We start from the raw sequence: 16,108 nt of genomic DNA, 5'->3' as shown, positions 1-16,108 counted from the left end.
CAATTCTTCCCACAGAACAAACAAAATTGAAATATTGAGAAATCCTCTGTACCTGCCCCAAGCCACAAACTAAATCCAAAGCAAGCATGTCTTGCTAGATATTGGAGAGACAATAACACGCTAGTCATAAGGAGAAAGAGCAGCCACATGGTACAGGCTGCACACTACAGTAATAAAGGCGGGCTACACTATCTGTTTCCAGGTTTTTCGTATTTAAGGGGGACTAGGCATGAAAATTTAAGTCCAGTTTCTTAATGGGCAGAAAATAGAAAACTGTAGCTCATAGTCTGAATGTTCTGGAACTGTTCCAGATTTGGTGGGTAGGAATGGAGGGGGTTGAGTAAAGTGCAGTTTATTTTTAAAAAGTACAGTGGCTTAACCCAGTGATTTCTGCACCAATACCACTTGTTGAACTGAAATAATAAGCCCAAATACAGAAAGGGAGTGAGGTGGGGGGTGGATGGGAACCAACAGAAAGCTTTATAATTTTGTTCATATGCAAAATGCAATACAAAATGCCTGTGTGGTTCAATATTAAATTTAGTTTAGATGCTCAACATCAAAGGAAAATCATCTGCTCCCAATTCAAATATGTCCTAGTGAAGATTGATTCCGGAAAAATCTTTTTTTCATCCCAATATAATTACATTTCACAAAATGGCTGACTAAAATCACATTTGTTGCAGCAAACCCTATAATCCTTTAAAGGACAGCCTTGCATCGCGGAAAACAACCTCGCAAACAGACATCATTAAACCATCCCAGAGAGAAGCCTCTTCATTTCGGGATCTGGATGGAGAGACAGAACTGTGCCAGGACTCTCAGCATCGCCCGTCTGGTGCCCTAGGACACCAAAGCGTCATCACAGCCCATCCCAGATGACACGTGTTGCATTAGGGGAATATTAGCTTTGGCCCATCTGGCCTGCAGGAATCCTTCCCATATCTCTGAGTGAGAAGGGGACAGAAGCCTTCTAGCTCTTGCCATTCTGTGTAAAGTGCCTGTTTTTTTGGCTGGGAAGGGGAAAAAAGAGCAACGTAGAGTCTAGACAGAGGAGATTGGATTGAAATCTGGATCTGGAAGCCATTGACTCCAGCTTTAAGCTCAGGGCAGGCAGCCTCTGCAGTGAAGGGTCACATTTCACTGCCTAATTACACATGAAAAATAGTCACATCATTTTTCACCCTTTTTTTCTGCAGTTAAAGTCATGGGTGGGGGTAGCAGACTTTCTGAATAGGCCTTTATACACTAAAGATGGTTTCAGAATTGCTTACAGTAAAATGCCTATGTGCCATGCTCTTTTAAAAGCCATTTCTATGTATGTCATGAATTGTAATTATAACTGAAATAACACTGCAGTTTCACTCATTAATGAATGTGTCATCTAAATTATATATAATGTGTATTTTGCTAATGTTATTTGTTCGTACTATTTAAATATTTTCAAAGGAATTAAAGTATATGTCATTGATAACCAAAATAGTCACACTCAGTAAAACAGCATGTTTTGAACAGGCATGCAATACAGATAATAAGAGCATACTAGTGATAACTGCTTCTCTATTTGAAAATAAGAACAAAAAGTTATTTTGACATTTTACCTTGGCCTCTCAGTGTGCATATTCTACTTCACCACCAGGGGGCAACACAGGCAAGCAATTTGAAGGCAACTTCCAAGGAATTAATCTACAAGCTGCACTGAAATGTAAGAAAGTATTTCCAGAAAGATAAACGATAGGGAGTGCAACAAAGAGGTTTTCTTAATTCAATCAGAGATGATAACAGTTTCACAATTTACAAGATTTGTATTTGTAAATAGGTGGCACGGATGGCGCAGTGGGTAGCACTGCCGCCTCACAGCAAGGAGGTCCTGGGTTCGAATCCCCGTTGGCCGGGGCCTCTCTGTGTGGAGTTTGCATGTTCTCCCCGTGGGTTTCCTCCGGGTACTCCGGTTTCCTCCCACAGTCCAAAGACATGCATGTTAGGCTGATTGGAGAGTCTAAATTGCCCGTAGGTATGAGTGTGTGAGTGAATGGTCTGTGTGCCCTGCGATGGACTGGCGACCTGTCCAGGGTGTATTCCTGCCTTTCGCCCAATGTATGCTGGGATAGGCTCCAGCCCCCCTGCGACCCTGTTCAGGATAAGCGGGTTCAGATAATGGATGGACGGATGGTATTTGTAAATAAATACTATAGAACTTACAGTTGAACTCATAGTTCTTGCCTATTTGGGTAAATACCAAAAAAAAATTTCTGATTGTACATAATATTATTATTATTATTATTGTGATTAAAAACAGATCTTTTGCAGGACATACCTGCTTACATATCTGTTGTTCCATATGGAAAAGCAATCATGCACCCATGGCTGAAACTGACACTAGGGAGAATGAAGTATGCAGAATCTTTCTATTCTGTGGCCACTTCATCATCTGTTCATGGAATCATTTGCAGTGGTAATGAGTTGCAGCGGAACAGCAGGTTGACTTGACAGATGATTTTAGGAGTTGATGTTATGGAGGTTCCCTTGGATTTTATGCATCTCAGAATGCATATTACCCAAGGGAATTGGCCCCGGGAGCTAGGATATGGTTTCCAAAAGTCTCTGGACATGTTTCAATTCTTTCAACAACACCCATATTTCTTTTCAGTGAAATTTAAGGCATATACAGTATGTACCATTGCTAGTGTGTTTGAACAGGTTGATTAAAGAACCACATTTAAATCACATTATTATTATTGATTTATGCAGCATGTCGACTCACTGCTTGTGTTTTAACAGTTCACCAATGCCTTGAGGATGACTCGTGAATACATGCAGCCAGTCACCACTATTCAATGCAATCTCAAGACTGCCATACAGAATGGAGTTCTGAGGATCTGATTAACAATGAATACTATCCACTAGCTCTAGCTTTTGTCTCAGCAGTTACAGTTCTCGATGAAGAACCTTTTGGACCAGACTTCAATAAAACTATATGCATATAAAATGTTTTTAATATATTTTAGATTTATAGTAGCCTACTTGTTCAGTTTGCATGTAATGATTTCACCAACAATGCAGTAACACTGTACCAATAGGACAGTCACAATAAAACAAATTATGTGCAAATATGTTTATGACATGTTGCATCAAGAATGTTATCACTAGCTGCCCGTAAGTCACTGACATCAGTGAAGCATGTAAGGGAACAATAAGTCTAATCAGGGAGGTGAGAAGGAAGACTGTTTAAATTGCCCAGGGGAGGCAAATACTTCAGCAGGGAGTGAGTGTACTTTATTCACTGCGTTGTATGTTGCAATCCTGTCTATTCATACTGTTTAAAGAAAGTGGTTTAATGATGTCACCAGCTTGACAAGCAGACACATCTTCTCCAAAGCAGTGTGGTGGAAACTACTCAGAAGTAGTTGTACAACCTCACTACTTCATATTGAAAGTGTTAAATTCTGAAACTACAGTTACACAAAAAATGTAGTGCAAACTACTTTGTAAAAAAAAAAATCAAAACATTATCATTACCATGTTCTCGAGACTTGATGTGCACATAGGGAGAACCACTATTCAGGTCAGTGGGAAGAACCAGCAATGTGTGGCAGTTGGCAGTTGACCATTGACAGCTACAGTGAAGTGGAGTGCTTCATCAGATTTAGTGGGAAAAGAGAGAGGGCGGTAGTTAGTCAAAAGGCTTTGGGAAAAAAATATTTTAGGGCCAAAAGTAGTTTGTAGTTCCTGTATTTAATACCTCAACATAACATTTGTTTGAATGTAGCTGAACTACAGGCAAACTGCTGCATAATGGAATTAAACTACAAGCTTAACTACATGTAGTTGAATTACTCCCCAACACTGCTCGAAAGATTGGCAGCTATAGCTATATCAAGCGGTCAAAGCCCTGATTCTGTGCAAGTCTGTGCCCTGTGAGTACAGCACTGGCCCTTGTCTTCTATTTGACCGTAGCCTTGCTGCAACCACAGCAATGAGCAGAACTGAGCTTGAGTTGCTAGGCAACAATTTGAACAGTGAAAAATAAAACACATTTGGAGACTGGGCCAATGTGTATAAGCCTCACTAGCAACTGCAAGGCTACAGCTCTTCAGCGGTCGCACATGGATTAATGTTCATGTTTTGCACGGTCATCGGACCCCTGTCATATAGTTTTGTCAGGGATTCAATGTCCATTCAACAACAGAAGTGCTTAGGGGCTTGAGATGAGATACAGCAATCCAAGCTTCAATATTGTGAAGCAACATAATGAAATCTAGGACACAAAGTTCCTGATGCAGATTTATGTAACACGGAAGCATTGCCTATGCTATAAAAGCACAGCAAACGGTCATACAGCACATTCATGAGGTCAGCAACTTAAGCAATAAGAAATGCCTTTCACAACACTGTCAGTAGTCACATTTCAGCTACAAAATTTAAAGGGTTACCTTTTTCATTTTTATGAAAAAAAAAAAAAAAAAGACTGCTGGCATCTTAAGTTTACAAAATTGAGAAAATAAACCTTTTTGTCACTCAAAGTTGAGGACAACTTATAGAGCCGTTAGACCAGAAATGGGAAGGAGGGCCATATCTGTTTCTGAATTTCAGACTAACTTTTAACTTTTAACTGCACTTAGTTATTTAATTAGCCCAATCATTAGCTATGTCAATTTAGCCACATTCTGTGATATAAATAGCAGCTGAAAAATGTTCTTGTCTTGCAGAATTTTATTGCAGTCTAAATTATGACTGAATAAGTCATGGTGCATATGCTAATTTGCTGATTGAGCCAGGGTCACTGGTAGCAGCAAAGCAATACAATTCCCACGGAGGAAACATTGAAGCCCAACTTGGCAACGCACACAATTCAAAATAAAGCTAAGTTGAGCGCCATCAGGGTTCAAATGGTTTATACTTTGACCTTATTTGAAACTGACCTTTCCTAGCGTGTCCAGACCACTGAACTCTACACTCTATAGTCACATCCCAGCTTTGTATGAAGCAGGCCTAACAGTGCGCTACCTAGCAACACAGGCGTTTCACATAGGCTACATGGCTACCTGAGTTAGCCCGGTTAGTTTCGGGATAAACTCAATATTATTGGTTTCACAAAGTCATTACACAATTTAGCCTTTTATAACCACAGACAACCTACCTAACTACCACATATTGTTGCGGCTTATTCCAGTCTAACGAACCAACAGCTTCCTGGATGGATGACGTCAAGTTTCAACAACTAGCCGCACTCGATTCTTCTCATGTGTATTCAACGCCTTACTTGGCGTTAAAGGAGCAAAAGGAGCACAGTCACACTTTTTTCAGTTGAGCTTATTTGGATTAAATATTTGGATTAAATGATTAAATTACAAGATTTTGACAAATAAATACCACCTTACAGTTTTGAACTGGAATTTACAGAGGAAGAATTGCTTGAGCAAGAGAGACAGACATTGGAGACACCAAAGCTAACTAACAGTAGAGAAGTGGGAACAGATTCTGACATTTCTGCACAGAGGAATGGTCAAAATCCCTCCAAATGTGTTCTCTAACCTCATCACAAATTATAGGAAAAGACTCATTCTGGAGACCACTGTATATGCACTATACAGTAGGGGTGACCGGGGATGGTTGTCACAAGGATTGGTTGTCCCATTGCTTATATCTCGCTCCCTAGAAGGCGCTGTTCAAAGAGTTTGGTTTCAAAATGTTTTGGGGTTAGAGTTCACCCAAATGAATGAACCACACATCACTCAAGTGAATGCATTGTTGGGGATGGTTGTCACATTTACTTTTTGGGGTTGGATTTTTCACGTCAAATATACAGCCGAAAACAAATGTCTTCCCAACACATTTGAAATGTTACCTCGTTATGTGCATACAATGTACAAAAAGGCTATCTTGCCTCATTTTTTTCTTTAATTGAAACAGTCAGTGTGTTCTAAATAATAGATATTAATAGATATAGATATTTCAAATTTCTACAAATGCAGAACTTATTTGGTGACTACAATATTTCTCAATGTTTAAAAAGATTATTTTTGTGACAACCAGCCCGTTGTCACAACGTCACAGGTTGTATTTGTGATTTTCTAACTTTTTATGAAGAGGACAAAAGGAATAGCTACATATTATTACCTGAGGATTGCACCAGCGTTGAAATGACTCTTATATGACGAGCTGAAATTGAGTGAGTCACAAGTGAGTAAAACGCGTCACAACCATCCCCGGTCTCCCCTATACGCATCCCATCGACTGCTGTCAATACACTTGCGCGACCGCTTCATAATTTTTTTGTACTCTGTCGGGCTCTGCCATTGACATAGCTACAACACCTTCCACTTTCCACCCATGCGCCCTTAGACGCATAGACCTACATTGCCGTCAGCTTCAGTTCATAAAATAATAAGCGGAAACACACCTAGCCTACTAGTCAAAGCCTTTAGCCTACTGGACCAGTTTTAGCTACGACAGCCTTAAATTTGCTAGTTTACTTTTGTCAGTCTCCATGCTTGTTTTAAGTTAGGCCATATTTCAGTTTAACGTCAAACCCACCGTTTTACAAATAAAACTAAAACAGAATCAAGCAAACACACCATTTGGGTTTCTCTCTTTAGCCTATATGGTCGGGTGAGACGCCAAATAATTGATTCGCCTATGTTGTGTAGGCCCTATATGATTCAAACACATTGCTGTTTCCATTGTGTATTTGACGATAGTTTTGTGCGTGCTTAGTTTTGGATAGATCCAAAACTAAACTGTCGTATTATTGCCATCTATAATATCGGGTGTCGGCCGACTACACTGGCTACACGAGCGCAGTTCTACTTCACATGTAAACGTTTCCCGACAATCTCGATGAATAGCCGTGGGAATGGCGTATTATTGTTTACTGTTCGCCCCTCCCATGACTCGCCCGGCTGCTATGAAAAGAGCAAATAATTCTTCACTTCCTCATTGAGAAGGTACAAGAGCACCCTGACTCACGAAGAGTACTAGGCTATATCCGACAGGGTTGTTTAGTTGTTCACTTTTATCGTAGTAAAACAAATCGGGGACAAACAATCTATACAGACATTAATTCCATACGACTGGATTTCAAAGGAATACAAAGGGTTTTTTCTGGATATTGTTTCGGTTTCTACGAAAAAGCTACGGAAAACTTTGTCAGGTAGGGATCTATAATTATAATATGCTTGGACGCCGGACAACTAAGATAGCCTATAGCTACTCCATGATAACGACAAAAACCCGCAATGTGTCAAGCATATTAATGATTTTATTAGGAATTTTATCCTGGCCAATTTGTAAAACGAGAAAATTAATCTGACTGCACCACGCGTCAACAAAAATGAAAATGTAGGCTATCATTTTCGTTCACAGTATTTAGCCTAGTATTGTATTAATGTATACGTAACCTATTTATTAATGTAAGCAATTATCCACACAATAATACGTTATCGGTCTAAGTTTCTGAATTTATGCTGGTTATGCTGTATTGCAGAATTTAGAAATGACTGTGGGTCTACGGTACAAATCTGTTGCAGATACAGTTGGTGTTACTAGTCATCCAGTTGTTGAGCAGATACATAATTCCAGGTAATAAAATAGACGGAAGGTGTGATATGCGAAAACCAACCATCTCTCTGTAGAGGGCGCGTGAGTCATTTCTTATAACCATTAAACTTGTGACCAATGAGGGAGTTATGCGCTTAGATCGATATTTCATAACCCATGATGCATAGTGGAAAAATGATGATTTTACTCAATTGATCGGTCATTCGTAAAAACTAAATTACGCGGTTTGAACATTAATTATCGAAGAAAATGATCCTTCCTATCTTACAATAGGAAAGTTTAATCATAAGTGGGGTCGATCAAACTATTGGTCACAATTTCAAGTAGGGCAGAATTTTGAGGGTTGTGTGGAAAAAAACCATATAAACTGTGTTGTGCGAGCATTTCATTATATGTATCCCAGAGATGTGGAAAATGCAAATATTTTACTGAGCAATGTTTTATGTTGCTTTTGTCTTATTTTTGCACCCCTAAACCTCACATGATACCTTTATGGATTCTATCCAGCTTGTATGTTGATACTAAATACCCTGGCAAATATTGGGTGTAGAGAGGATCAATGTGTTTCCCCATTTGGTCAAATCATTGGTATTATCTTGATCTATTGTTGTTATTATGACTGTAAATGTTTTAATCAGTCACTGTAACTTTGTTTACTCGCAGCTCTTTTCCTGACTGAACTACAGTGCAGCACAATGTGTGATCTTAGTATGGACCAAGTGACCCCCTTCTCTGTTGGCTGCCGCTCTGTTTTGAAGGTAAGAAGACAGGGCATTTTTCTTCTCGCTGTGACATTGTGACAAGCCCTTCAGTGAAGCACAGTGCTGTAAATGCTGCCTTCTCAATGACAATCATCTCCCTATTTTGTATGCGCTTCCAATGTATCAGTTGGAAATTATTTATAAATCAATGGAGGTCTAGCTTGTGTCTCTAGTAAACGGCAGACTTGACTGAGTATCGACTGGGAGTCTGTAGTGAAGCTACGCTGAAGGCTCTTGATGTGGAATATGAATTCTTGTATTGGTCTGTGAAGTGCAGTCTGTCCCCCTGGTAACCAAGAGGGGAGAAATGCAGTGAGACCTTGAGGAACATGTTGTTCCAAGCAGGACTGGTAAATGCCCATAGAGATCCCCAGAAAAGGCTGAGCAGCTTTTAAGAGCAAATGATAAATTGCTTCATTGAATAAAAACACCCCAAGGTCTTGTGACCATTTACTGGGATTTCAATCAGTATCCTTGGTAAGAAATTAATTTTGCAGCACTCGGTATAAAAAGTCACAATGTTTTTGTTCAATAGCATTCATTCATTCACACAAAGCAGATTGGCTTTATGTTGGTTGATACTGTAATCCTCAATTACATAAAAGACAACACACAAGCTAAATAAAAAAGCCCATACATTGAAAATGTGGCAGTGGAGAATGTACAGCATAGTGCTACTTTGAAGAAAGCTCAGTCTTGACAAAATGTAATTTGATGAGAGCTTGGTTTTCACCTAATCTGATTTAGCAGGGAAGCTTGTCTCTACACAGATCAGTACACTCCCACACAGGCCCATAGACCGCAAAGCACTCGGCTGCTTTGAGACAAGCTTCCAGCGCTACGGAAGAGGAAGTCCCATATATGGTCTTTCAGTGGCTCCTGGTAACCACAGGGGAGTTGAACGTTTTAAAGGCTGATAAAGACTGTGTTTGAGTAATGATGACAGGCAAGCCCTAGGGAGTGTCTGCGAGTTCTCTCGCTGCCCTTGTTATCTACTTCTCGGTCTCTGACGCTGTCGAAATGACACCAAGTGCTATGGTGAGTTTTCTCTCCTGAAAACAATTCAGCACTTTTAAGATGAGAGTACACTGTCAGCAGGATGAGACTGGCCCTGTCTTACATAATCGACCTATTTAGATGTACACACTCTGGGATTCCCAGCTTTACAGGCCACATTGTGATTCATGATCATAGTAGGCTGTTTCATTAATCTCCCCATTCTCCCTGTTTTCTGCCCACAGCGTCAGCCGGCCTTTGATGTGTTTGAAGACACCATGTCTCTCTTCTCGGGGTACTGCTTCCCTTCTGAGGGGGAGCAGTCTGCCCAGGAGGTGCCCACAGGCCTGGACTCTTATGGTAAACCACACTGACTTCTACCTGCAAATTAATCAAACTCATTCGTCCTTAAATTGCATCATATGGAGGAATGTAAAAAATAAACAAATTCTGTTCATGGAAGGCCTATGTGATTTGAGATGTGTAGTGTTCAAAGTCAGTAAACAGGTTTTAAATGCTTCCTCAAGACAGCGAATCAGATCTTAAAGTGTAAAAAATTTCCATTTTCAGTGACGCCTGGGGTGACCTGGTTAACTGTGAATGGCAAATATCCTAATTTTAGTTACCTCATCACTCAGTGATGGGAAATAGTGAGAAATCTCTGCCACAGATACCACTCTTTTGAAATCCTCACTACATTTGAAATTCTCAGTATCTGCTCAGAAAAGAGGGAACAAGAAAAATGAATCTCCACGTGGTTACAAAGTCACACCAGAACTACTTCTTGGCTGGCTACAATGTAAATTTCTTCAGTGCCTGTCTAGTTAGGATTCATTCCAACCCTTTATCATCAGGCAAGCTGGGAGACTCAACCTTTATTTAAAAAGAAATAGACACACCACTAGTCATTGTGGTGATAAACAGCAAGCAAAGTAAACAAGGCCAAGTAGCATTTCTGCTATAATAGCACTTCTGCTATAATGCCTACTCTGTGGCTGAGGAGTAGCTGGTCATTGGTGCCAATGCCAAGCCAACCGTGGATTGCATTGGCATCTATTCTCCAAAAAAAACCAATGCTAGCAGGGGTCTAGGTTTCAGTCCTGCTGATGTATGTATGTTAGGCCCTTCCTGTCTTGTTTTCTGAGTGTGTGTTCATGCTGTCCCACAGATCTAGGCCCCTGCACGGTGCCACTCCTGACCCCCTGCAGCAAAGCCGTGATGAGCCAGGCGCTGAAGGACAGCTTCAGTGGGTTTGCCAAGGTGCAACATCGCTGTGGGATCTCCAACAGTGAGTGTCTTCCCTCCGCCACTTTTTCCAACCCGAGTGCTACCAGCTTGTACACCACACTGTGGCTGATGAAATGATCCTAATGTCTTTCTGCACGAACCATGCTTACTGTGCTAAGCTCCATTCCCCTAATGAGATTAATTTAATGTACTGAGATTTAGAATGACTGTGCAACACACGCCTTGCCACTCCTTCTCCTCCTACTCCTGCTTCATTGCTTCAATGTGTTCAGTACTATCACTGCATTGAATTTGGTTGGCTACATTCGGCATCTGATGCGTCCAAATAGTGACATGCCACCTCTCTTTGTCTGGCAGACCCCCGCACCTGGAGCAAGCCTCATGTGATCCAGTGGCTGAACTGGGCAGCCAGTGAGTTCAGCCTGTCCAACATCAACTTCTTCAAATTCAACATGAATGGACATGAGCTCTGTGACCTGGGCAAGGAGCGCTTCCTGGACCTGGCACCAGACTTTGTGGGTGACATCCTCTGGGAGCACTTGGATCAGATGATGAAAGGTAATGATAAACACTGGACTACTGTTCCCAGAGCCCTGAGCTTATTGCAGGCTTTGTGTTCAGGGCAGAGTGTGTTGTGTCAGGTATTCTATAAATAAGGCAGTTGTGATATCACCTTAATGGAAGATAACAAAGAGGAGTGAGACCAATTACACAACAATAGAATGATACCAACGGTGATTAGGAGATGTTTTCTGGCTGCTTCCCAGTAATTCTTACAGAGATCCTGGATATATATAGCCAGAAAGTATTCACCAATTCATCATTATCAGCCGAATACTGTGATTAGTAGAGCTCCTTGTTGTTTTCTTCCAGCAATGTGGCTGCATAGTTATCTTATCTCTATTTTATTATCCATGGGGTATGGTATTTTAACAAACAGAGTTGTCTCTCCCTGTGTTCTATAGATTGCCAGGAGAAAGAAGAGTCCCAGAACCTCAGTAGCACTGTGCCTTCAGCGTCCGGCTGGTTGACCAACAACTCAGTCGGTAAGTGTTTGTGTGCCTTTGGAATCCCAGCAATAAATATTTTGTGTAATGGTGAGCAGCTGCATTGGTGTTTTAGGAAGGAGGGTGCGCTAACTTAATCAGTTTAACTCTTTCCCCTGCAGGCTTCAGCATGGAGGAAACCAACTGCTCTCTTCAAGTGCCCGACTGCACCAGCAGCCTTTTGAGGGAGCTCTTTGAGACCCCAGACAGGGCCACGCTCCTCAGCCCAGAGCCGAAGTACCCCATTTTCTCCAAGCCCCAGTTGCACACCGTCAGCGTCAGCTACATGCCCATTACCCAGGACTTCTCCAGAAGCAGCCAAGGGACTGGACTTTGCAAACCATGTAAGTTGTAAGACCTCCATGTGTGTGCCATTGCATGAGAGTAGATTACTTCTCCTAGCCCTTTGTGTAAATGACCAGTGCCACATTTTACTTTACTTCAGAAGCTATGAAAAATATGGGCTCAAGAGTTGTAGAATCCAAGAATCTAGCTTGCAGATGGGTGCACTGTGGATTAGGGAATTAACCCCCCCCATGTGTCTCTTTGTGTGTGCAGTCTCTTCCCACGACCAGAGTTCCATGGAGAGCGTGGATAGCTTTGATGGCACCGAGTCTCTGCTTCGCTCTTGGGGCAGCCAGTCTTCCCTGGCTGACATGCAGCGAGTCCCCTCCCATGACAGCTTTGAGGATGACTTTGCCTCAGTGCCTCTGACCGTGGGAAAGCAGGGTCTGTCTTTCAAAGACTACGTGCAGGAGAGGAATGAACCAGTGGAGACAGGCAAGCCTGTCATCCCTGCTGCAGTGCTGGCTGGATTCACGGGTGAGCCTCCTATCCCATTCATGGAGCAGAAATGAGCCATCAATCATTTTCTATTTTGAACCAATCAAAACCTCATTCCCCCATTGTCACCTTAACCTGCCTTCATGCTCCAAAAGTCCCACTCCCTTCTTCCACAAAGTCCTGCCCTTTCTATTGTACATGCTTCATCCTTGGTCCGGAAGCCTCGCCCTCAATTACTATTATACCATGGTGGTGGCTCAGCTCACTCTCTGACGCCTCCGTGATTCTGTCCCGACAGGTAGTGGCCCAATCCAGCTGTGGCAGTTCCTGCTGGAGCTTCTAACGGATAAAACATGCCAGCCCATCATCAGCTGGACCGGAGATGGCTGGGAGTTCAAACTCATTGACCCTGATGAGGTGAGTACAGACCTGCACGTTAATAATGTTCATAATGAATTAAACCAATCCTAGTGGCAGTGAGATGTTGTCCAAGCCAAACGGGTGGCTAATAAGCGGCCATTCCGGGGTCCATGGTCTCACGCATGTCTCTCTCCCACAGGTCGCCCGCCGCTGGGGACGCAGGAAGAACAAGCCCAAGATGAACTACGAGAAGCTGAGCCGTGGCCTGCGCTACTACTACGACAAGAACATCATCCACAAGACCTCGGGCAAGCGCTACGTCTACCGCTTCGTCTGCGACCTGCAGAACCTGCTGGGGTACTCTGCCGAGGAGCTGCATGTTATGCTGGGGGTGCAGCCTGACACCGAGGACTGAGCGAGCTCCTTTTCCGTTTCAGGCAGGTGCAGGAGAAGTGGGCAGTTGCCGTTAATAGGAGGCCTTCTGATGTTCACCAGTCTATGGTGAGCTTGTGGGTTGCACAATACACTGTGTTGATAGTCACTGCATTGACGGAGACCGGAGACACGAGCGGGTGGTGTACCCTCTTCATCTTTTTTGACTGTGGAGAGGTGACCCTCAGAGCCTGCTGCAGGGGAAAGACTCTCCTTTTTCCTTATTTGAATCTGTTATGGCAATGGCAGGCTCTTTGCTCAAAGGTGGTGAAATTCCTGTCCACCTGTATTTCTCTTGAGCTGCCAGTTTGAAATGGCTGCAAATGAGAGATATTTGCGCGCGTTAACCTGAGGTAAACGCTCAACATTCCAGAACGGTTAAAACTGGTACCGAAAGTTTGCCCAAAGATGACATAGTTGGCGACTCTAGTTACGCTTCATAATGCCTGAGTATTGGCAATTATGCTTGTTATCTAAAGTCTATTGAAACTGTATGACTCCTCCCATGAGTTACAATTTGTGGATGTGCTTTTACTTGTCAAACTTGTTGGTAATATGGCAAATTGTATGTTCAATGTTGACACTATAGCACAAGCAGTGGGGCCTCTGAAAGTATTTACCGTTCAAGGAGAGGAATGTGCTTCTGATTCTGCAAAGATGTTTACATTGCCTTCTTACAACTTTGTACAAAGTGCTTTCTACTGTTGTGCTAAGCGGCTTGCAATCCAAATTCAGGCTGACATGCCTACACTGGTGTGTCACACACTGTGTCAGATGCAGTGAAGATGCTGCATTTTTCTCTTCTGTTAAAGGGAATTTATTATTTTTATTCATTATATTTTTATTTTGCTTTGTATTGTTAAAGATGTAAATTTATATTTTTTATCATGTTATATGAGTGTATTATTATGTGGATTTCACTGGACTAATTTATTAGCTGAATTCCATTTGCATTTTTTGCAACAGTTGTACATGTTATGTAATTTATTGTTGGGGTTGCAGTTGGTCAATAAGAGTTCTATTTGTTCCTGATTTGCTGCTTTACTTTCCCTCTCTCTGTGGCCAAAGCGACATGTGGATGTAAGAAAAAAAGTTAAACTTTGTGTTTATATATTTCATTATGTATGTTTTTCTCTGTATCCAACAGACCTGTGCTTGCCACAGGTATGGACTGGCTAGAGGTGTAATTACTGTATGAATATTTAATAAGAATTGTGAAAATGGGGCTGAAACCACTTTTTCTCAGGAGGATGACATTATTTAGTAAATTAATGTTGTAAAAATGTTAACCTGAATCGTATATTTCACTGTTTAGACAGACATGACTTGTCCTGAAAGGGTGTGCTGTCTTAATTTTAAGTTGTAAATTCACCTCCTTTCAATACCTTCTGTGTGAACAGTTTTAAATTAAATAGCTGTCAAGTTCTAATGTTTGGCAGGTGGATGTAAATGCATAGGGACAGGAGAGCTGGGCATTGTGGAATGTACACCTTTTATATCTATCGAGAATACATTTATTTGAGGTAGACATTATTTTGTACGAAAGACTGATTTGACTACTTACCCTACAGAATCCAATGGATGGTTCATGTTCAAAAGCAGAGTATACTGAGCAGCTTCTCGTTACAGATGTGTTTGCATTTTATGGGCAGAATTTTGAACTGCAAACATGCAAACAACAATGTAAAGGCTGCTGTTATTTATTTTGTTTGTGATGATACCATCTGCATTAATTTTTTAAATGGTGACATTTCTTCTGTGTTATTTACCCCTACCCAAGAATAACTGATTGACAGCGTTGTTACATTATAACCTTGTAATAAAGCTTTATTTTTTCCTATGATCTTGTGTTTGTGCCTTGGGTCCAAAATAATAAAAATAGTAAATCTTAGATTTTGCTAATGTGCTTAACAATATTAGCAAGGGGGGCTAACAATTGCTGAGGAGCAGGCTTAGAACCTTCACTGTAGGGGCCCTGAATGTTATCCAAAAAGGGCTGGTGTGGTGCTGGTTATTTCAACCCAGCTGTAACCCGATTGTAATAGTTAACCCCTTAATCGCCACTTCTCTTTACACAAGCTTGAAAATTACGTACCAAAAATAAAACGGCGACTATTCTTGAACCCTTTTGACTACAGGCATAATCCTGGTGTCTTGAGGTAAACCTTTGGGGTTTGTTTTCCAAGAAGAATCTAAATCACTCTTAAGTATTATGGTCACTAAATCAAAGTTACAGAAGCTCAAACACAATGTAAGTGGATTTTTTGCTCTCTGAAAAGAATTTCTGTTTTTGAGTGGATACAGATTATTGTAGCAGTGCCTGGCGCACTTAGAGCCACAGCCAACACTGGACAAATCCGGTTTCAAATTTGATGACAATATCACCAAAGATGAGCGTCTACATTGTTTTTTCTAAGCTATGTCTAGGAAATTTTCCAAAAAGGACATTTGGAGACTCCAAAAGGCTTGCTCCTTATTTGTAAGCATACTGAATAATAACATATTTTGAGAATATATTGAGATGTTCACTAATATAAAATGGGATTAAGTCGATGAAAATGCCCTCTATTGCTCTATTGTGGAGCTAAAGGTGTTTTCACGGTCTTCCTCAGAAATATTCACTTGAGAATATTCAAGAGGCTAGAGAGACGAAAGATTCCTTGCAAGTCCCCCAAAGGAAGTCCTCTATTTAGATGTCAGCTTTGCAATTTTTAAAAAAGTCAACCTTTTTGCCGATAAAATCTCAAGAACAGTTTTTGCCGAATCATAACAGTCTCAGCATGCGTATTAAAAATGCTACCATTTCCTTACACAGGCAAAAAAATGCTATGTTGTTTTATGAAAGCCTAACAATCTACATACTGTTGGAAACATAATGTCAAAGCTAAAATGCTTCTCAGTTGTTATGTCAATACCATGCCA

General features: G+C 41.3%; 1 protein-coding gene across 1 annotated transcript; it reads left to right on the top strand.

Moving 5' to 3' along the window:
• Nucleotides 1-6,943: 6,943 nt before the first annotated feature.
• ets2 (v-ets avian erythroblastosis virus E26 oncogene homolog 2) lies at nt 6,944-15,029 on the top strand. Its single transcript, XM_061249156.1, has 10 exons — nt 6,944-7,153; nt 8,224-8,318; nt 9,563-9,677; nt 10,486-10,605; nt 10,923-11,123; nt 11,531-11,611; nt 11,734-11,955; nt 12,170-12,433; nt 12,693-12,811; nt 12,954-15,029. Exons 2-10 carry the CDS (start codon nt 8,256-8,258, stop codon nt 13,167-13,169), a joined length of 1,401 nt encoding a protein of 466 aa, XP_061105140.1. The 5' UTR covers nt 6,944-7,153; nt 8,224-8,255; the 3' UTR covers nt 13,170-15,029.
• The last annotated feature ends 1,079 nt before the right edge of the window (nt 15,030-16,108 follow it).

Source organism: Conger conger, chromosome 7 (assembly GCF_963514075.1).
Source record: "Conger conger chromosome 7, fConCon1.1, whole genome shotgun sequence".
In the NCBI taxonomy this organism is placed as follows: Eukaryota; Metazoa; Chordata; class Actinopteri; order Anguilliformes; family Congridae; genus Conger; species Conger conger.
Note: the sequence above shows the minus strand (reverse complement) of the source record. Positions and strands in the feature narration are given on the sequence as shown.

What these genes read in the sequence shown, in the direction of transcription:
- ets2 (XM_061249156.1), top strand. Translation starts at nt 8,256, where the DNA reads ATGTGTGATCTTAGTATGGACCAAGTGACCCCCTTCTCTGTTGGCTGC. An exon ending in TCGCTGTGGGATCTCCAACA is followed by an intron (nt 10,606 to 10,922) that starts GTGAGTGTCTTC and finishes TTTGTCTGGCAG; the next exon opens with ACCCCCGCACCTGGAGCAAG. An exon ending in AGTGCTGGCTGGATTCACGG is followed by an intron (nt 12,434 to 12,692) that starts GTGAGCCTCCTA and finishes CTGTCCCGACAG; the next exon opens with GTAGTGGCCCAATCCAGCTG.